Raw genomic sequence first — 21,146 nt, forward strand, 5'->3', positions numbered from 1 at the left:
ACAGATACCTCCCGTGTTCATGCATGGAAAAATTAACATCGTGAAATGGCTATCCTACCAAAAGCAATATACAGATACCTCCCGTGTTCATGGATGGAAAAATTAACATTGTGAAATGGCTATCCTACCAAAAGCAATATACAGACACCTCCCATGCTCATGGATGGAAAATTAACATCGTGAAATGGCTATCCTATCAAAAGCAATATGCGAATTCAATTCCCATCACGATCCCAGCTAAGTCCTTCACAGAGCTAGACCACTTCCTCGCTCTTGCAGCCCAGCTGTCATGGTCTGGAATTGCCACCTGTCCCCAAACCAAACTTCCGCGTCTCTGCACTTTCCCTCTGCTGCGGGTTTCAACCCGTGTCCCGGGGCCAAGACTCAGAAGACGAAGGTGATAGTGATTTCTACTGGGTGGCCTCGGTCATTGAGGGCTGTGGCGCCCATTCATGGAGGGAAGGCTAAATTAGTTAAGTAGAAATGATGGGGTGCAGAGAGCAATGGAACAGTGTTCACTGAGAGGGAGGGAGGGCAGAGCAAGGGGTGGGAATGAGGGAGGGAGGAAGGGAGGGAAGGAAGGAGGGAGGGAGAGGCAGAGCATGGGGTGGGAATGCTCTTCATTGGGAGGGAGGGAGGGAGAGAAGGAGGGAGGGAGGGAAGGAAGGAGGGAGGGAGAGAAGGAGGGAGGGAAGGAAGGAAGGAGGGAGGGAGAGAAGGAGGGAGGGAAGGAAGGAAGGAGGGAGGGAGAGAAGGAGGGAGGGAAGGAAGGAGGGAGGGAGAGAAGGAGGGAGGGAAGGAAGGAGGAAGGGAGAGAAGGAGGGAGGGAAGGAAGGAGGGAGGGAGAGAAGGAGGGAGGGAAGGAAGGAGGAAGGGAGAGAAGGAGGGAGGGAAGGAAGGAGGGAGGGAGAGAAGGAGGGAGGGAAGGAAGGAGGGAGGGAGAGAAGGAGGGAGAGAAGGAAGGAGGGAGGGAGGGAAGGAAGGAGGGAGGGAGAGGAGGGAGAGGAGGAAGGAGGGAGGGAAGGAAGGAAGGAGGGAGGGAGAGAAGGAGGGAGAGAAGGAAGGAGGGAAGGAAGGAAGGAGGGAGGGAGGGAAGGAGGGAGGGAAGGAAGGAGGGAGGGAAGGAAGGAGGGAGGGAGAGAAGGAGGGAGGGAGGGAAGAAAGGAGGGAGGGAGAGAAGGAGGGAGAGAAGGAAGGAGGGAGGGAGGGAAGGAAGGAGGGAGGGAAGGAAGGAAGGAGGGAGGGAGAGAAGGAGGGAGAGAAGGAAGGAGGGAGGGAAGGAAGGAAGGAGGGAGGGAGAGAAGGAGGGAGGGAAGGAAGGAGGGAAGGAAGGAAGGAGGGAGGGAGAGAAGGAGGGAGAGAAGGAAGGAGGGAAGGAAGGAAGGAAGGAGGGAGGGAGAGAAGGAGGGAGAGAAGGAAGGAGGGAAGGAAGGAAGGAGGGAGGGAGGGAAGGAGGGAGGGAAGGAAGGAAGGAGGGAGGGAGAGAAGGAGGGAGAGAAGGAGGGAGGGAAGGAAGGAGGGGCAGAGCATGGGCGGGAAGCAAAGACTGCCGAGCCAGGATCACGAAATGAACGTGATCTACCAAAGCAGGCAGCAGCAGTGGGGGATGGAGCGAGGCCAGGGGCAGCCTTGCCAGTCGTGGTAAAACCCAACTCAGAGCGCCAGTCTAACTTCTCAGCCACCTGGGGGATGAGCTAGAAGCGCGTGAGGCGCAGGGATGATAGGTCAAGGGGAAAATGAAGGGGGAGCTAAGGAGACACCAGTTGGCACCATGAATCAGGATGCCATCATGAAGAGAGCCAGGCACTGTACCACAGTGGGGGAGTCAATTTCCACACCCCCTACCATTCTCATGCCTAAAACGTCACAGTGGAATCATCCATCCCATGGCTTGAATCACGAAATCATCCTACATTAAGGCTGGCTCCTGCGAAGGTCAGACAAACACACCGCGGCTCAGATTGGAGCTTCCTTTAGGGAGACAAAAGTGTTTCTGATCAAATGCAATTCACACACTAAGTGACTCAACAGGAGAGGATAACAATTGTCCTTGTAATTCTCACGAAATGCTCCACTGAAATGGCCAGATAGGAACAGGATACAGTTACCAGTGATCAAGGAGAGAAGCATAACTCTAAATAACTAACTTCTGGAGGTCAGTCATGCCATGGGCAATCAGAGATAAAAAGTCCACTGTTCACAGTCTTCCCGCTCATGAACACATGTGGTATTGACTCAGCTTGCACCACACAGGTTTGTACTGAGGGGTCTCTCTGCTTCTCCAAGACCCCTCTCCCCCCCCCCAAGCAGAATTTCCTGAACTTAGCACATATATGTGGAGAACACACCTACCCAAGTACCCAGTTTAATTCAGTATTTGCCCCTCCATCAGTTTCTCAGTATTCCTCCCCTGCTCCATCCCAGCCTTATTGCTTGCAGAATAAAGACTAAGTGGAACCATCTGAATGAAATCTGATCAAAAAGAGTTTGTTTGCTGTTCTGGGTTTTATGGGGCCTGCGTGGAAATCCGAGGTTGCTTTCATCTTATTTGAATACACATGGCAACCGGGAGACATCTGTTTCTCTACCTTTGCCAGTCAAGGTTGGGAGTCTGGAGGCTGCTTAGTGTTTAATCATGCATGGCATGGAAAAAAAAAAAAAAAAGAGAGAGGCCAGGCGTGGTTGCGCACCCCTTTAATCCCAGCACTCGGGAGGCAGAGGTAGGAGGATCGCTGTGAGTTCAAGGCCACCCTGAGACTACATAGTGAATTCCAGGTCAGACTGAGCTAGAGTGAGACCCTACCTCGAAAAACAAAAGAGAGAGAGAGAGAGAGACAGAAGGACACATCTAGTTTTCAATGTTGAACTACTTCATATCATGTAGAAGAAAGTACCAGTTAGATCAACCCATCAAATGATCGTTTTATTTTGGACATTATCTGCCTACCTACGTACCTTTCTATTTATACAAGTATGCTATCCCTGACGCACATCCCAGCCCTGCATCTGACTTTAAAGTCATCTCACTATAGGTTATCCATATATGTGAGATTTGGAGGTTAAACTGTTCAGTGACTAAACGAAAAGAAACTTTTTATTCCTCTAGTTTGCTTGGATTTATTTGCACTTTTAAATCAAAGGAATGACTTCATTTTGTAACAAAATACAGTGTCCTTTCCTGTGAAATCAAGTAAGGTTAAACATATCAATTTATGGGGGAAGAGTACGTTCTAAATTAGATAAAAAAAAAAAAATAGCCCTATTGCTTGCTTGCTTTCAGCCTTGCAGCTTAACCTTCCTAGCTTGGAGGCTCTCCAATAGTCTTTGCTGAGCTACAGTTGGCTATACTTTGGTAATTTTCTAGGAGGTGGAAGAGAATGTTAATATTTACATGGTCAAACACAGCGTGAGCCCCGATATCTAATGGGAAGCGACACGGGTGACTCTGATTAATACCACTGAATTCCACGGAACCTTGGCTTTTAAAGGGACATCTGGATAGAGTTATTTAAAGACACTTGGGTCATATATACAAAGTCTTGGGAAAAAACAGCACATCAACTAAATTTAAAGCCACCCCCAGATGATGCTAAAAGAAGGTCCTTGAGACAAGGACCTTTGCCCTCGGTGACCAGGACAGCATCGGTACATCCAGAGGGTCCAGTAAAATGGTCCAGTAAAATGGGCGGAATCCAGAGGCTGGGAAGAGAGGGTCATCAAGAGAATGTCACTTTCACACGAACCTCTCTGGCTACGGTTCACAGCCACTGACTCACATCGAGTGATATCTCCCACAGGCCGCCTCCCAGCACCCAGGGGAGGAATCTTTCCATGTGGGCTGTGGGAAAGAGCCTTTCTTTCCCAGCGCCTCAGCACCAGCCTGCCTCGGAAAGCTGTGTTCAGAGGAGGATCCTCTGGGGACTGGAGAAATTTAGGCACAGAGACCCCAGCGGGGGGAGGGGGCAGCATGTTGCAAGAGCAAGGAGATCATTGAAAACCTCTGCTGGAAAGCCAGGGACTGTGAGTTTGGTTTTATCTATGTGTTTACCCATCACCCATCCCTCCATCCATCCATCCAACAAACAAATGCTTCCCTCCTGCCTCCCCCCACCCGGAGGTAGGGTTTCACTGTAGCTCAGGCTAACCCGGAATTCACTATGGAGTCTCAGGGTGACCTCGATCTCATGGCGATCCTCCTACCTCTGCCTCCCCAGTGCTGGGATGAAAGGCGTGCGCCACCACGCCCGGCCAACAAATGCTTTTAATAATAAGCCAGTTTCTTGCTCAAAGGACTCAGCGAGTTGTGTGTCCCTGTTGGGAAATGTGCTGGGATTTTTGGATTTTTATTTCCTGCTGTAGTACATGGAGTGTATGTGTGTGTGTTTGTGTGTGTGTGTGTGTGTGTGTGCATATGTAGTGTATGCTTGTATATGTGCATACACATTTTCAGGCGGGCAGAGGAGGCAATTTCCTTGAAGCAGAGTCTCGCTCTGCATGTGAAACCCAGTGATTCTCTGGCCTCTGTTCTCCACAGAACTGGGGTTCCTGGTGTGTGTGGCCATGGCCAGCTAGAAGTTTACATGGGTCCTGGGGATTTGAACTCAGGCAGCCTCGGGTCCTCTCAGACATTGGTGCTTGCCACAAGTATTCTCAACCATGGAGCCATCTCCTTAGCCTGGATTTTCTACATTAAAAACACACCCAGTGGCCTGGAGAGATGGCTTAGCGGTTAAGCGCTTGCCTGTGAAGCTTAAGGACCCCGGTTCGAGGCTCGGTTCCCCAGGTCCCACGTTAGCCAGATGCACAAGGGGGCGCACGCGTCTGGAGTTCGTTTGCAGAGGCTGGAAGCCCTGGCTCGCCCATTCTCTCTCTCTCTCCTTCTATCTGTCTTTCTCTCTGTCTGTCACTCTCAAATAAATAAATAAATAAATAATGAACAAAATATTTAAAAAAAAAACCACACACACACACCCAGTGTTTGAAATGGACTCTTCCCCACCAATATACCATTACGCATTCCTGCTTGTCAATTTGACGGACTCCTGACGACTCCTCAGCGCTCAGGCACCCTGGTGGGCAAAGCCATCATGATTGTGGTGCACAGGCCCTGGGCTGATGTAGCCACTGGACCATGTTCAAGGGTGCCTCCTGGCTGAACTCAAAGTTTCCCTCGGGCCTGGGCCACATCAGTGCACAGCGGTGGAAGGGGAGATAACAGCGCCTGGTTGCCTCATCTTTCAACAAACAGTAGCAGACGGTTATTTCTAGGTGTCTCAGGCTTATGCTACAAGCTCAGTACACTGTGGTGCGTGAAACCATCCCAGGAGTCTCCACCCTCCTACGGCTTGCTCTCAGACAAAAGCCAAAGGTGGGAGCTGGAGAGATGGCTTAGTGGTTAAGGCGTTTGCCTGCAAAGCCAAAGGACTTCGGTTCGATTCCCCAGGACCCACGTTAGCCAGATGCACAAGCAGATTTCTTTTATTCCTTCCTCTTTGGTTACTGAGTTAAATTTAACAGGTCATCACACCAGGGAGTCATTTTTTAATTAATTAATTAATTTGTTTACTAGAGTCAGAGAGGAGGAGGAGGAAGAGAGAGAGAGAGAGAGAAAGCAAAAGTGAGAATGGGCACACCAGGGCTTCCTGGCCCACTGCAAATGAACTCCAAACACATGTGCCACCTTGTGTATCTGGCTTACGTGGGTCTTTGGGAATTGAACCTTGGTCCTTTGGCTTTGCAGACAAGCACCTTAACCACTAACCCATCCTGCCAGCCCCATATCAGGGAATCTTTAAGAACATATCATCTTTAAATGCCAAGTGAGGGAGCCCAGAGCTCTCACTACCCTAACAGCCTGAGGCACACAGAGGTGCAGATCTTTCCCATGCTCAGTGATCCGCTTACCTGGGCAGGGTAGAATGTTGCACTCCTGGTATTCCAGGGATGGGCCCAGGCAGGGCATGCCCCCGAACTTGGGCTCTGGGTTATTACAAACACGCTTCCGGTTCCTGATGCCTCTGCTGCAGTCTCGGCTGCACTGGGACCAAGACGTCCAGGCTGACCAGGCCCCGTTGACGGTGTGGGCAGAGTACCTCCCAGCTCGCAGGAAATCCGCAGAGAGCCCTGCCAAGGCAATCACCGGAGTTTGATTCTGGAGGAGTGAGCGGAGTGGCCACAGCCTATGCAAACTCTTTTCTGCACTGGTTGTGTGTTTTAGGCCTACAATGATCCCACACGTCAGGTGACCCCTTTTCATGCTTCAGAAGCCTGGAGAGATGGCTTAGCAGTTAGGGTGCCAGCCTGCGAATCATAAGGACCCATGTTCAACTCTCCAGATCCCACATAAGCCAGATGCAAAAAGTCAAGACAAGGGCGAGTTTGTCCACGCCCACTAGGTGGCGCAAGTGTCTGGAGCGTGACTGCCGTGGCTGAGGCTCTGGCACGCCAATTCTCTCTCTCTCTCTCTCCTTCTAAAATTAAAAAAAAAAATGCTTCTAAAGAAAATGTCCCTTTTCAATTTGCTTCGGAGTTCTACTACAAACCACCCTGTGTGCAATAACGCTACAAGGTAGAGCTGAGTGAGTACATAAATTGAGAGAGAGAGAGAGAGAGAGGGAGAGAGAGAGAGAGAGAGGGAGAGAGAGGGAGAGAGGGAGAGAGAGAGAGAGAGAGAGGGAGGGAGAGGGACGGAGGAAGGAAGGAAGGAAAGAGAAAGGAAAGGAAAGAAGGAAGGAAGGAAGGAAGGGAAGGGAAGGGAAGGGAAGGGAAGGAAGGAAGGAAGGAAGGAAGGAAGGAAGGAAGGAAGGAAGGAAGGAAGGAAGGAAGGGGAAGGGGAAGGGGAAGGGGAAGGGGAAGGGGAAGGGGAAGGGGAAGGGGAAGGGGAAGGGGAGGGGAAGGGGAAGGGGAAGGGAAGGGAAGGAAAGGAGGGAGGGAGGGAGGGAGGAAGGAAGGGGAAGGGAAGGGAAGGAAGGAAGGAAGGAAGGGGAAGGAAGGAAGGGGAAGGGAAGGGAGGGGAAGGGAAGGGAGGAAGGAAGGAAGGAAGGAAGGAAGGGGAAGGGAAGGGAGGAAGGAAAGAGGGAAGGGAGGAAGGAAGGAAGGAAGGAAGGGAAAGGGAAGGGAGGAAGGAAGGGGAAGGGAAGGAAGGAAGGAAGGAAGGGGAAGGGAAGGAAGGAAGGAAGGAAGGGGAAGGAAGGAAGGGGAAGGGAAGGGAGGAAGGAAGGAAGGAAGGGGAAGGGAAGGGAGGAAGGAAAGAGGGAAGGGAGGAAGGAAAGAGAGAAGGGAGGAAGGAAGGAAGGAAGGAAGGGAAGGGAGGAAGGAAGGAAGGAAGGGGAAGGGAAGAGAAGGGAGGAAGGAAAGAGGGAAGGGAGGAAGGAAGGAAGGAAGGAAGGAAGGAAGGAAGGAAGGAAGGAAGGAAGGGGAAGGGAAGGGAGGAAGGAAGGAAGGAAGGAAGGAAGGAAGGACGGAAGGGGAAGGGAGGAAGGAAAGAGGGAAGGGAAGAAGGAAAGAGGGAAGGGAGGAAGGAAGGAAGGAAGGGGAAGGGAAGGGAAGGGAGGAAGGAAGGAAGGAAGGGGAAGGGAGGAAGGAAGGAAGGAAGGAAGGAAGGAAGGAAGGAAGGAAGGAAGGAAGGAAGGAAGGAAGGAAGGAAGATGAGTCAGGCATGTCTAAAACCTATTTGAGGCAGTTTGAATCAGATGTCTCCCATAACTAGTGCATTCTGGATGCTTGGCCCTCAGCTCGTGGCAAATTTGGGAGGTGCAGCCTTGCTCAAGGTGTGCTGGTGGGCTGGGATTTGGGCTGTACCAGCCAGCTCCCCTGGCCAGAGCTCAGCTCGCCCTCCTGCTGCTGCTGTCCACCTGCTGTGGCAGAGTTGCTGTCCAGCCTCTGCTGATGCCACACTTTCCCCTGCCATCATGGAGGTTCCGAGTCAGCCCCTTATAAATCACAAGCTGTGGAGAGGCGTGTTTGATCCAGAGAACTTGTGCCCTGAACACAATCCTCAATGGCCTTGGCACATGCCAATTGCTCACTAGCACAGCGTGCTGCCTGGAAGCCAGCGGAGCAGCAGGCAGAGCAGTGGCTGGATGCCAGGATACGGGTTGGCATTTTAAGAATCATGGTAGGGCTGGAGAGATGGCTTAGTGGTTAAGCGCTTGCCTGTGAAGCCTAAGGACCCCGGTTCGAGGCTCGGTTCTCCAGGTCCCACGTTAGCCAGATGCACAAGGGGGCGCACGCGTCTGGAGTTTGTTTGCAGTGGCTGGAGGCCCTGGCGCTCCCATTCTCCCTCTCTCTCTGTATCTGCCTCTTTCTCTCTCTGTCTGTTGCTCTCAAATAAATAAAAATTAAAAAAAAAAAAAAGAATCATGGTAAATAGTCTTTAGGGTCTTACTGCGTGCCAGGCAGGCTTGGTATTGTTTAACTTAAGTCATTTAATCAGACTTAGTCAAAAAATCTGTGTTTCCTTGAAGAAAATGCATCGCCACGTACAATGCTAAGGGGATTCAGTCATTTTCTCACCTAGAGGTTAGGTGACTGTGTCGTTTGCTGACATGCCGACCTTCAGAGAAATGCACTGGAAGTGGTTGAGCTGAGCCAGTATTTCGTGAATTTATTGATTAATAAAGAACAACTGCGGGCAATGAGACTTCAATTTGTGTGGTGAGAAACAGACATGGCTGATTCTCGCTTTTCCAGGTGTCAATACCATGGTATGAGGATGGTCAACTTCAATCCATTGAGGCCAATGAACGGTGAAGCTCTTTGTTAAATCTATGATGTACTTTTCCCAAGAGTATAGGCTGTCTTTTCATAAATTAAGTTTCTTCTGAATATATACTATGCATATTTAAAACATAGGTAGGCTTATGCTTTCTCTGTACCTGAGAATGGAAAGACTAACTGGTCAAGAATAAGGTTGATGATAGATATATGACATCACCCATGGTGCCCTTTTTACGGTGATGATATGATAACTCAGAATTCACAGCCCATTCTGAAAAAGGAACAAGTGACTCAGAGAGATGGCTATGTTCAGCATAGGAAACAGAGAAAGACCAGTTAAATGTAAATTTCAAATGAACAACAAATATTTTAAGATACTTGTATTCCATCCAGCGTTTTAAAAGATTATGTGGAGGTATGGTCATATTAAAAAAAAAAAACTTGTAATATGATCATATTAAAAAAGAGGGGCTGGGGAGATGGCTTAGCAGTTAAGCACTTGCCCACAAAGCCTAAGGACCTGGGTTCGATTCTCCAGTATCCACAGAAAGCCAGATGCATAAAGTGGTGCATGCAACCAGAGTCTATATGCAGCTGCTAGAGGCCCTGGTGTTCCCATTCTCTCTCTCTCTCTCTGTCCCTCTGCTTGCAAATAAATTTAAAAATTTACAAAAAGTTGTATAGGCTGTAACTACCCTAAAAATCCTGGAGATATAGAATTGAACCTGGGCCCATAGGCTTTGCAAGCCACTTTAACCTCTGGCCATCTCCCATGCCCTATGCATATTATTATTATTGTAATTTTTTTTTTTTCTTTTGGTTTTTCGAGGTAGGGTCTTACTCTGGCTCAGGCTGACCTAGAATTAACTATGTAGTCTCAGGGTGGCCTCAAACTCATGGTGATCCTCCTACCTCTGCCTCCCGAGTGCTGGGATTAAAGGTGTGTGCCGCCACGCCTGGCTGTATTATTGTATTTTCATTACTTATTGTTGCTTCCCCCCTCCCTCTCTCTTTCTCTCTCTCTCTCTGCCTCATTTACAAATTAAGCTTTACTTTACATTTGTGTGTATGAGAAAAAAGCACCAGTGTCTTTAGGGCTTGGTACAATCTACACTTCCAGACATTGCCTAAGTATTAGAAAGTATTCCCTTTCAAATAAATAAAAATAAACAAAAATTTTTAAAAAGGGGGCACACGCGACTGGAATTCGTTTTCAGTGGCTGGAAGCCCTGGCGCACCCATTTTCTCTCTCTCTCTATCTGCCTCTTTCTCTCTCTCTGTCCATGGCTTTCAAATAAATAAATAAATAAAAATAAACAAAAATTATAAAGTAGGGCTGGAGAGATGGCTTAGCGGTTAAGCGCTTGCCTGTGAAGCCTAAGGACCCCGGTTCGAGGCTCGGTTCCCCAGGTCCCATGTTAGCCAGACGCACAAGGGGGCGCACGAGTCTGGAGTTCGTTTGCAGAGGCTGGAAGCCCTGGCGCGCCCATTCTCTCTCTCTCCCTCTGTCTTTCTCTCTGTGTCTGACGCTCTCAAATAAATAAATAAATAAATAATTAGAAAGTATTCCCCCACAGGTAAGGGAAGCACTCTATGTACCTGCGTTCTTGGGCAAGAGTCTTTCCCTTAATGTGCTGTAGTCATTTCTGATCAATGGGGATCATTGTGAAAGATGCCTCCCCGCTCTGTCATTAAGGTCAAAGGCCTCCGGGGAGTGTTCGGTCCCCCTGGGATCCCTCTCACCATCTGTGGAGCAGCCGCTGGTCCCATCGGTGGAACAGTAGCGCATTTCTATCCTCTGTCTCCCCACTTCCAGCAGACTCGGGTCCGGCAGGCGGGCCTTGCAGGTGTATCGGAAGCGTTGCTCATAGTGACCGCCATTGTCAGAGATGTTGACAGGTGTCCAGGGGGTCCATGGCGTGGTCTTCTTCAGCTCTGGGCACGCGTTGGTGTTACAAGGCTGGTACTCCTGAGAGAGACACGATGCAGAGAATGTCTTACTTGATCACCTAGAGCCAGCTCAGGTTTCTTTAGGAAAAGAAAAAACAACACCAAAGTTCTCTACATCTTTCCATCTTGAGACAATCAAAACTATTTTTTAAAAGATATTTTGTTGATTGATTGATTTGAGAGAGACAGAGAGAAGAGGCAGAGAGAAAGAGCGAATGGGCGCGCCAGGGCCTCCAGCCACTGCAAATGAACTCCAGAAGCAAGCACCACCTTGTGCATCTGTCTTGCGTGGGTCCTGGAGAATGGAACCGGGGTCCTTACGCTTTGCAGGCAAGCGCCTTAACCGCTGAGCCATTTCCCCAGCCCACTCAGAGCTATTTTCTACAATTTAATTTACGTTCAACTGGTCAGGGATCACTCCATTCATTTCTTGAGTGATTTCCAAAAGGGATCTGCAGTCCCTCTGGTATAAATGGCGAGGGTAAGACAAGAGAGAAAACTGTCTGTGAACAAATGGTGATTTTCAAAAACTTCATTGTGGGCTGGAGAGATGGCTTAGCGGTTAAGTGCCTGCCTCTGAAACCTAAGGACCCCAGTTCGACGCTCGATTCCCCAGGACCCACCTTAGCCAGATGCACAAGGGGGCGCATGCGTCTGGAGTTCGTTTGCAGTGGCTGGAGGCCCTGGCGTGCCCATTCTCTCTCTCTCTCTCTCTCTCCCCCCCTCTTTCTCTGTCACTCTTAAGTAAATAAATAAATAAATAAATAAAAATATTATAAAAGGCAAGATTTAAAAGAAAAGAAAAACTTCATCATATGAATGCTGTTTTCTGGGCATAAAAGTGGCAAGAAAGTACAGGATCTCACAGTGGCCGCTCTTACCTGTAGCAGATCTGCACAATATTGGGTCCATGAACATGCCCACCAAAAAAAAAAAAAAAAAAGGCCATGAACTAAGAGAGGGAAGAGCTTGAGTAAGGAAGGGGTCAGTGGAAAGAGGACAGGAGGAAGAAGGCGGAAGCGGGGAAAAGGAAGGCAGCGGGATTATGATCCAAATAACTCTATGTACAAGCATAAAAAAGTGTCCGTATCTTGATTTTTGACCTGTGATTATTTAATGCATTCATTCTATTGGGTTTCTTTTTTTTATTTTTTATTTTTATTCTTTTGGTTTTTTGAGGTAGGGTCTCACTCTGGTCCAGGTTGACCTGGAATTAACTGTCATCTCAGGGTGGCCTTGAACTCATGGCAACCCTCCTACCTCTGCCTCCCGAGTGCTGGGATTAAAGGCGTGCGCCACCACACCCGGCTTCTATTGGGTTTCTTGAGCTAAGAAACTTAACTTTTCACTGAGAGAAAATATCCTCCTGTGTCTTTCCTTGGCGAAGCAGATGTCTAAAAGAACGAAGAGAACTGAGCTGGAAAGGTGGCTCAGGAGTTAAGGTGCTTGCCTGCAAAGGCTAAGGACTCGGGTTTGATTCCCCAGTAGCCATGTAAGCCAGAATAGGTCTGGAGTTCATTTGCAGTGGCTAGAGACTCTGGCACACCCATTCTTCTCTCTATTAGCTTCATCTCTCTCTCTCTCAAATAAATAAAATATCTAAATGAAAAGAATGAAGACACTTTTAGGTTTCATGAATGGCACACACCCATTTCTCCACACTCAACAAGGGTTACCACATGCATCACCTCCCTTCTGCCCCACACTGGCTCTCCCCTCTCTCCCTCCCTCTCCCTTCCAGCAGGAAGCCCAAAGCAGACGTGTGACCTAAGGGATTCCGGACCTCCCTGGCTGGGGTCTTCTGTGTGAAATCACGCAGGAGAAACACAGTCACTTCCTGGAATCTGACCTCCACACTTGGGCTTTGCTCCTCACCAAAGGGGTTCCTATATTCACAGGTCTTTTTTTTTTTTTAAATGGAAAAGTCTTGCCTTAGTTGGTATTAAACCCATTCACTACCTGATGTTCTGTGGTAGAGGTAGTGACAAACAGAAAAAAAAAAGTCCTTATAACTACAGGTTGTTGGGTCCTAGGGGCTGACTTGAAGATCTCGCAGGTGAAAAGCTTTGAGTCTTTGGATCTGGATGATAATAATGGTTTAAAAAAGCCTTGCTGTTACATGTGGCACTGGTTATAAATACAGTGGCTCAGGATAAGAGATAAAGGATTGAACCTTTCAGGCAGCTCTATGTCACAATTCCTCCATCTGACAATAATGGATGCTGCACTAGACAGAAATCCAAAACATAATGCATCTGCTTATGACCATGCTTTCGAACGTTTTCACTGATGTGGGTCGTGCAGGAAATCAGAGCTGAATCACTCACTAAACTTTGATCCAAGAAAACTGCTGCATCCGTTGTCTCTTGCAGTAAATAAATATGTTGGCATTTCGACTCGGAGCTGACCACTTGAATTTTCCAGTGTTAAGGCATGGTCCGTTAACGCGTTATGGAAAAAGAGGACGTGGCTCTGTAGTCTACCCCGTTCCCTTGCTATGACACTCTCCACCCTGATGGTCACCATTGCCTTCATATAGCTGTGTTATAATTTAATTTCTTTTGTTTTATGTTTATTTATTTATTTGAAAGTGACAGACAGAGAAAGAGGCAGAGAGAGAGAGAGAGAGAATGGGCACGCCAGGGCCTCCAGCCACTGCAAACGAACTCCAGACGCGTGCGCCCCCTTGTGCATCTGGCAAACGCGGGTCCTGGGGAATCGAGCCTCGAACCGGGGTCCTTAGGCTTCACAGGCACTTCTTAACCGCTAAGCCATCTCTCCAACCCTAGCATCATTTCTTAAACACTATCTGCAACCAGTGGTGTGCTAAGTAGTGGTTATCTTACCTTTTTCTTATCTACTTCCCTGCCAGCCCAAGTCAATGGTTTCTTTTGTAGCGGGGTGGGGGTGTGTGTGAAGAGAATTATTGTCCAGTTTCCATGACCTGGTCATTAATCCACCACCCACTGGGTCCTCAGGCACATCAGAGACTATACGGGGGGGGGAGGGGGGAGGAGCAGAGCAGGGAGGCTCCTCCACACCTCCATTCCATGCTACGTTTTCCTTTCCTCTTTTCTGATGGCCAGTAGTCATTTCCTGTATTGCAACTACGTGGTTGCCTTCTGTGGTTGGAGTACATCCCGAGCTTCCCTTGTAAATAAAGATGCCTACAAGGCAAACACCTGGTATTCTGTTATCACTGAAGAACATCTTCATGCTGTCTTCAAGTGGGGGTACGCTGTGGGTGGAAATTTCTGGTGATAATTAATTTCCTTCAGACTGGAATATTTTAAGTCCTCTGCTTCCCCAGTATTGCAGTCAAGAAATTTAAAGTTAGCTGAATATGATGCAGGATTCTGGGGTCCAGAAGGGGTACCCCAGAATTTATAGACCCTCAAGTTTGGGGTTCTGTGCTTCCTTTAATAAAGAATTAACAAAGATGGCCGGGCGTGGTGGCGCACGCCTTTAATCCCAGCACTCGGGAGGCAGAGGTAGGAGGATCACCGTGAGTTTGAGGCCACCCTGAGACTCCATAGTGAATTCCAGGTCAGCCTGGGCTAGAGTGAGACCCTACCTCGAAAAACCAAAACAAACAAACAAACAAGCAAAAAGAATTAATAAATATGAACTCAAGAAGGATAAATTATGAATTATTAAGTTTATTTGGGGGGGAATCACAAATTGTGGGCTTTATTTAAGAGAGATTGGGTGTCAAAGAAGCGAGGAGAGACTAAACACATGGGAAATAAGAAACACACTCTCATGTGGAAGCACCGTATAGTTTATAAGATTCACTTAAGAGAAAGTGAGGTCTTTAGAAAAAGACTGGAACGGGGAAAATAGAAGGTAGATGTATAAGCAGAGGCTCAAAACACATGGCATCTGCCATGGCCTTTCCTGAAGAGGGGAAGTGTCAAAGCAGAAGAGAAATTGAGGGTCTTTGGGGAAAAACTGGAGTAGAGCCGCAAACACATGGAGGGGAATTAAACTGAGATTTTAGAGAAATCAGGGTGAAGCTGCTGGCACGTAATCTAGGAGCTCGTGTGGGGAGACCTAGGAAGAGCTCACATAGCATCTGCCATGTGTTCTTAGAGGAGTCAACAAAAGAAAGAAAGAGAGAGAAAGAGAGAGAGAGAGAGAGGGAGGGAGGGAACAAGGGAGGGCAGGCAGACATCAAAGACGAGACTAAGAGACTCAGAAGAGAAATGAGTGATGAGAAGAGGGTTCCACTCATGGCTATCCTGAGTTTACGGTAAGGATGCAGGCCGCAAGTCTAGGGTTAGTAAGAGCACCCACCACAGGGTAGATTCGGAGTCAGAGAAAAATCGTACGTGTAATTAAAGTGAGAAGTTACCCCAAACTATAAAGCAAAGACAAGCAGAAAAGTTTAGATCAAGAAAAGCGGGTTGAACCGGGCGTGGTGGCGCACGCCTTTAATCCCAGCACTGGGGAGGCAGAGGTAAGAGGATCGCCATGAGTTCGAGGGCACCGTGAGATGACAGAGTTAATTCCAGGTCAGCCTGGACCAGAATGAGACCCTACCTCAAAAACCAAAAAAGAAAAAAAAGTGGGTTGAAGGGATGGCTTAGTGGTTAAGGCGTTTGCCTGAAAAGCCAAAGGACCCAGGTTCAATACCCCAGGACCCACGTTAGCCAGATGGACAAGAGGCTCATGCATCTGGAGTTCCATGGCACGCCCATTCTCTCCCTCTCTGTCAAATAAATAATAAAATAAAGAATATTTTAAAAAAGAAAAATATAGTCCTCTCTCACTCCTCCCAATGGGGGTAGAGGCCAGACTCACATGTGTCGGAGCAGCACAGGATAACAGCTGGGGAGAAACACACACACACACACACACACACACACACACACACACACAGAGGGCAGAGTCCAGAGAGAGGGAGGGGCTGGAAGGTCCCAACATTCATAGCATCAGATGTCAGATTCAGGTATGAAAGGGGAAGATCAGACTGGCTAGTCAATTTGGAGGACGATCCTGAGGGTCAGCCCACCCAGGAAGCACAGTAGACTGAGCAGCAGGGCAGACTGTAGGCTGGTTGGATCAGACCAGTTCCACTTTCGTGGGCTAGCATCTCACGGTTCTCTTTGAGCCTCAATCCCTAACTGAAACAGCCAAAAAAAAAAAGAAAGAAAGAAAAGAAAAGAAAAAAAAAAAAGCCAGCTTTTTCCAGTTCTCCTTCAACTACATACTAAAGTTTGGAGAATTCTGGTAAATCATTTTAATCTATGCACTGATAGTACTTTGGTTTAGAAATGTTCTTGATAATTTTGTTTTATCTTTTCCATTTTCTCTCTTTTTTTTTTTCCCTCTTGCTGGATTTTCTGTTGTTTGGATATAAATTCTTGCACTAAACTTTGAATTTACCTTTTATCTCACGATTTTCTTCATCTTTTTCTTTTTTTTAAATTCTACACTTGATGGAGGGGGCCTACTGAAAGAGAAACAGGACAAAGAGAGCTTCTTGCAGACAGTTAGGGACAGAAGCCCAAAGAGAGAACAAGGCAAAGCCACAACTTGGGCCTTGCTCTGATCTTCTCTCTCCAAGATGGCTGCCAGGGACCCAACCAGCTTCCGGCTTCCTCCTCAGCGTGGCCTCTCTGGGTCAGTCTCTGAGTCCAAGGACCAATCAGATCTTGGCTCCTCTGAACCAATCAGATCCGTGGTTCTCTGAACCAATCAGGTATCTGCTTACACATCTGGGCCTGATGACAAGACTCCACCGATTGGTTGTCTGGTCCATAGAAAGGAAGTTACCCACACAGGGCTGAGACACTTTCCTTCCTTTTTGCTCTATAACTAGACTGGAGCATGCATGCATGTGAGCTCTGTCCCTCCTAGTCTGCCTGGGGAATACTTATTTTGACTTGTATTTTTCTTCTTGCCTTCTGTCTGTGTCTTGCTTTCAGATTCCTTATCACTTTGAGTATATATCTTTGATCTGAGTTCTTCACTGTTTCTTAATCCTCTCTGGTCTGTTATTTGAAAGGGCTTCTATGTCCCGGCCTGTGTGTGTGTGTGTGTGTGTGTGTATATAACTACCCCAGCCTTTTCCTAGATGTCAATTTCCCCTAAATAAACTGCAAAAATTATGATTTTTCCCCCTAAATAAACTCAATATATCTGAATTTATCCTTCTCAAGCTTATCTTATCAATTCTTTGTTAAAAAAAAGAAGGACCCAAAATTAGGGCTCACAAGTTTGGGAAACCCCTCCCGAGCCCTCAGGTCCTGCATCACTTATCATTACCTCTTACATTACTGTGAGCATGGTGAGTCACTCTTATCAGTGGGTCTGAGAACGCTAGAAATCTCCCTGAAATCTACATTTCTAGATGCCAGCCAACAGCCCAGGCAAATGTGGACATAAGCTAATTGGATGCAGTGAGGACACTCTTCACACAGGCTGTGCCCGAGGACATGGGATACTATGAACCTTGGGTGGACCTTCTGGAAGACAGGAAACTCACAGATTCTGCAAAGATTACCTGATGCAATGAACCTAAACGAACAACTCATGGTCTGATCTGACTCCCCATTGCTTTGACGGCCTGAATCTAAACGCAAGCTGTGAATACAGTCACTGGGGGAAGGCCCTCAAACACATCTCCCTGACCCTCCAGTAAATCATATTTTTCCTGGTGTGATGTGCATTTTGCATTTATCCAAACACAGCCGGACGGTGTACAATAGGTCCTTCTCAATTCAAACTCTGCGTCGGTGTCCGTGTTAACTCCTTCCCACGTAGTTCTCCTCTGTGAGTCTTGTCTTCACCAATCATTTCATTAAAAGGGATGGCTTAGAGGTTAAGGCGTTCGCCTGTAAAGCCAAAGGACCCAGGTTCGATTCCCCAGGACCCACGTAAGCCAGATGCACAAGGGGGGCACATGCGTCTAGAGCTCATTTGCAGTGCCCATTCTCTCTCTGTCTGTCTGTCTCTCTCTCTCTCTCTGCTTGCAAATAAATAAATTAAATATTTAAAATAAAATTGTTCTCCCCTTTACCCCCACTGTGCTTCTGGGTTTACGCTTTGTAAAGCTAAGTCCTCTAGTATTGAATTAATGAGTTTATAGCAGAAAAAAATGGGAGCCGCTCCATGTGTTGCCCCGCCACCAGTTTAGCCCGGAAGCTGAATACAATCTGAATTTCATCCCTGATCTGCTTATTCTGCACAGGTTTCTTTATCACAATCCATGTAGTTTATTTTATCATGATAAGAGGAAGCTAAGAGAAAATACGTAAAGCAACCATCGCTACCTGCTTAAGGCCCTCTAGTCATTCCTACTAGCTTACACTACTCTTATTTTGTCCAAACCAGAAACATATACAACTTTGTTCTTTTCTGTGGATATCATCTTCTTTGTAAATCAGTGCATTTTAAAGTTTTCATCATTATTATTATTGTTACTTTGGTCTTTGGAGGTAGGGTCTCACTCTAGCCCAGGCTGACCTGGAATTCACTATGGAGTCCCAGGGTGGCCTTGAACTCACAGCAGTCCTCCTACCTCTGCCTCCTGTGTGCTGGGATTAAAGGCGTATGCCACCACACCCACCAAGTTTTCGTTATTTTTTTAAATTTTTATTTATTTATTAGAGAGAATGAGAGGGGGGGGGAGAGGGGGAGAGGGGGAGTGAGAGAGAATGGGCGTGTCAGGGCCTCCAGCCACTGCACATGAACTCCAGACACATGCTCCACCTGGTGCATCTGGCTTACGTGGGATCTGGAGAATTGAATCTGGGTCCTTAGGCTTCTCAGGCAAGTGCCTTAGCTACTAAGCCATGTCTCCAGCTCTCATATTTTTATTATAGTATGTTTTTGGATGCTGTGTCCTAATGAAAAACTGGTCCATGAGTGCCGCATAGCCAATCATGTGATGCAACACGTGCATGCTCTGTCTAGGATAGGAATCCACCTCAACTCTCCTGTGTATGTGGCGATGGTGTTGTTGCTCTGGAATGAACATAACGTACCCCACTCTGGTTGCCCCACATCATCCTATGACCACCTGACTGGAAAAGAGCCCGGAGAACTTCCTCGCTAAGATAGGCTCCAAAATCTACAAGCGGTCACTGCATTTGACAACTGACTCCATATCCGGGCTGGCAACTGTGCATGGTCCCAGCAGAGCACAGTGTCGCCCATCCCCTTGCAGTGAGCATAGCTCACAGCCCAGGGAAATCAATGTGAGCTTCTCAGATCTAAGTGACTAACAACTACATCTGTTGAGTCTCCACTTCCTTGTGCGAGGGACACTTTTACGACACTACTCTGAACTTCCCTCCAGCTGTCTTTCAGGTTTGCATTGTGATACATGTGTCTGAAGTATCTAGTTAAAGGGGAGGAACTGATAAGAACAATTTGTTTTAACTCAATGCCCCCCCCAAATTATGCAGTGATTCCTCTCACTGGTGAACACTCAGATGGTTTCACTATATGCTGTAAGGTACCGATTTACCGCTGCTGTGACTTACCCACGTTTGAACAGAATACAAACAGCATTCCATTAAATGCTCAACAAATGTGTTTAAAGACAACTTTAAAGAGTTAATTAGCATTATTTGCCACACAGGATTCTTAATAAGAGGGTGGAAATTACTGAATAAGAATGGTTGCTCAAGCCATTTTCTGCAATTCCTCCTCATATGTCTCCCATGGCTTCTCTACAGCAGTCAACAAGGATGAAACCAATCACTGAAGAATTTAATCCGGAAGCCTGTTAGACAGCTGACTGGTTCTACCTTCTCTGCCAAGTCCTGCAAGTGAAACATCGAATGTTTTTGTTTTTGTTTTTGTTTTTTTTCTCCTCTCCATTCTAACAGGCTCTCTTCTCATCCATGATGCCCTTACTTCAGGACCACGCTATAAAACCCAAGCACACACTTCACTGATGCTCACATCTCTATTTATAAATCTGTTCCCACGAACCCACTGCACATTTGTGAAAATGCAGTTTTTCTCACCTTTGTATCAGCTGTCCTAAGCGTACTTGCATGATAAGCTTGGTGAATAGGTAAAATCACATTGATTTAGATGGTAGCATGGCTCCTCCTGTCTTGTTATTTATTTTTTCCTTTTAAAAGAATTTTAAAAATTTAAAAAAAAATATAGATTAAGAGTAAAGTAGAAAGATGGAGGCAGGCCAAGTAGAGTTTTCATAGCATATGTTCAGCACAAAGTATGAAAATTACCCTTAAAATCATCTCACCAATAGCTGAGTGTGCATAAACCAAATGTGTTCTCATATGGAATACTTATGGTCTCCACATGCATTCACCAAGTTCTCATTCAGTATGTGGGTCAAGAATATTAGTGAATTCGTAATAACGTGGCCATTCGAATGACCTTCTTCCCACCAGGAATGGAGCACCAGAAACTACATTAGCTCTTTCACAAAAATAGGAAGAAGTTAGATGAAACAGCAGTTTCTATCAGGCTGGATATGAGCCAGCAAAAGACAGATCGCAGGCTGGAGAGATGGCTTAGCGGTTAAGCGCTTGCCTGTGAAGTCTAAGGACCCCGGTTTGAGGCTCGGTTCCCCAGGACCCACGTTAGCCAGATGCACAAGGGGGGCGCATGTGTCTGGAGTTCATTTGCATTGGCTGGAGACCTTGGCGTGCCCATTCTCTCTTTCTCTCTCTCTCTCTCCCTCTACCTCTACCTCTTTCTCTCTCTGTCTGTTGCTGCCAAGTAAAAAGAAAATTTTTAAAAAAAGAAAGAAAGACAGATTGCTGAGGGAGCCGAGGGAAGACGGCCCAGCAGGGAGACAGTACCACAGAACTGAGGAGCTTCCCGGGTGGAGGCCCAGGGGGTGGGAAGGAAGCCCAAGCTCAGACATGGAAAAAAAAAGAAGCAGATGCAAGTGGGGTATAGGCTAAACCTGCTGCGGTTTAGAAAGGAGGCATATGCACAGGAAAAAAAAAAATTGCAAAGTTATCACTACACTTCTCCCTAGGCATGTAAGTGAATAAAAAGAAAAAGTCAGCAAGCAGATGTGAAGGAAGTACACAGGGCGAGGGAAAACCATCTGCAAGGATCAAATACGTTGGGCACGGACCAGTGCTGGCTTCCGAGAGGTGGGAAAGCTCTGAGTTCTATGGCCACGAGTGAGTTCGCCAGCAATGCGAACCAGACTGCAACACCAGTATTGCCCTAGGTTGAGTCAGCTCCCCCAACTAAACACCCCCAGTGCATGTATTTAAATGAGGCTCACGGAGGATGAAGAGATATGCTCAAGACAATTCCTGGCTCAGCTCACATAGTTATTATATGCACCGATATCCAGAACATAAGGACCGTGCTTGTTTCTTTCTCCTTTAGTACCAGTCATAAAAGCACAGTGGGATACAACCCGAATGTCGTGGGGAAAAAAAGTGTGAACGTGTATTGTGGGGGAAAAAAAAGTGAACGGGGGCTGGAGAGATGGCTTAGCGGTTAAGCGCTTGCCTGTGAAGCCTAAG

At 47.3% G+C, this 21,146-nt stretch overlaps 1 protein-coding gene across 4 annotated transcripts in view; it reads right to left on the reverse strand.

Annotated features, from left to right (window-relative positions):
• Positions 1 to 21,146, reverse strand: part of Sema5a (semaphorin 5A) — a 567,085-nt gene that overhangs the window by 16,778 nt on the left and 529,161 nt on the right. For all 4 annotated transcript variants that reach the window (XM_045139346.1, XM_045139343.1, XM_045139344.1 and 1 more), the window contains 2 exons: positions 10,462 to 10,687; positions 5,905 to 6,123 (listed from right to left, as the gene is read on the reverse strand). In XM_045139346.1, coding sequence (XP_044995281.1) covers positions 5,905 to 6,123; positions 10,462 to 10,687 — 445 coding nt within the window. The remainder of the gene's footprint in view (positions 1 to 5,904; positions 6,124 to 10,461; positions 10,688 to 21,146) is intronic.

This window comes from Jaculus jaculus, chromosome 21 (genome assembly GCF_020740685.1).
Source record: "Jaculus jaculus isolate mJacJac1 chromosome 21, mJacJac1.mat.Y.cur, whole genome shotgun sequence".
NCBI classification, from domain to species: Eukaryota; Metazoa; Chordata; class Mammalia; order Rodentia; family Dipodidae; genus Jaculus; species Jaculus jaculus.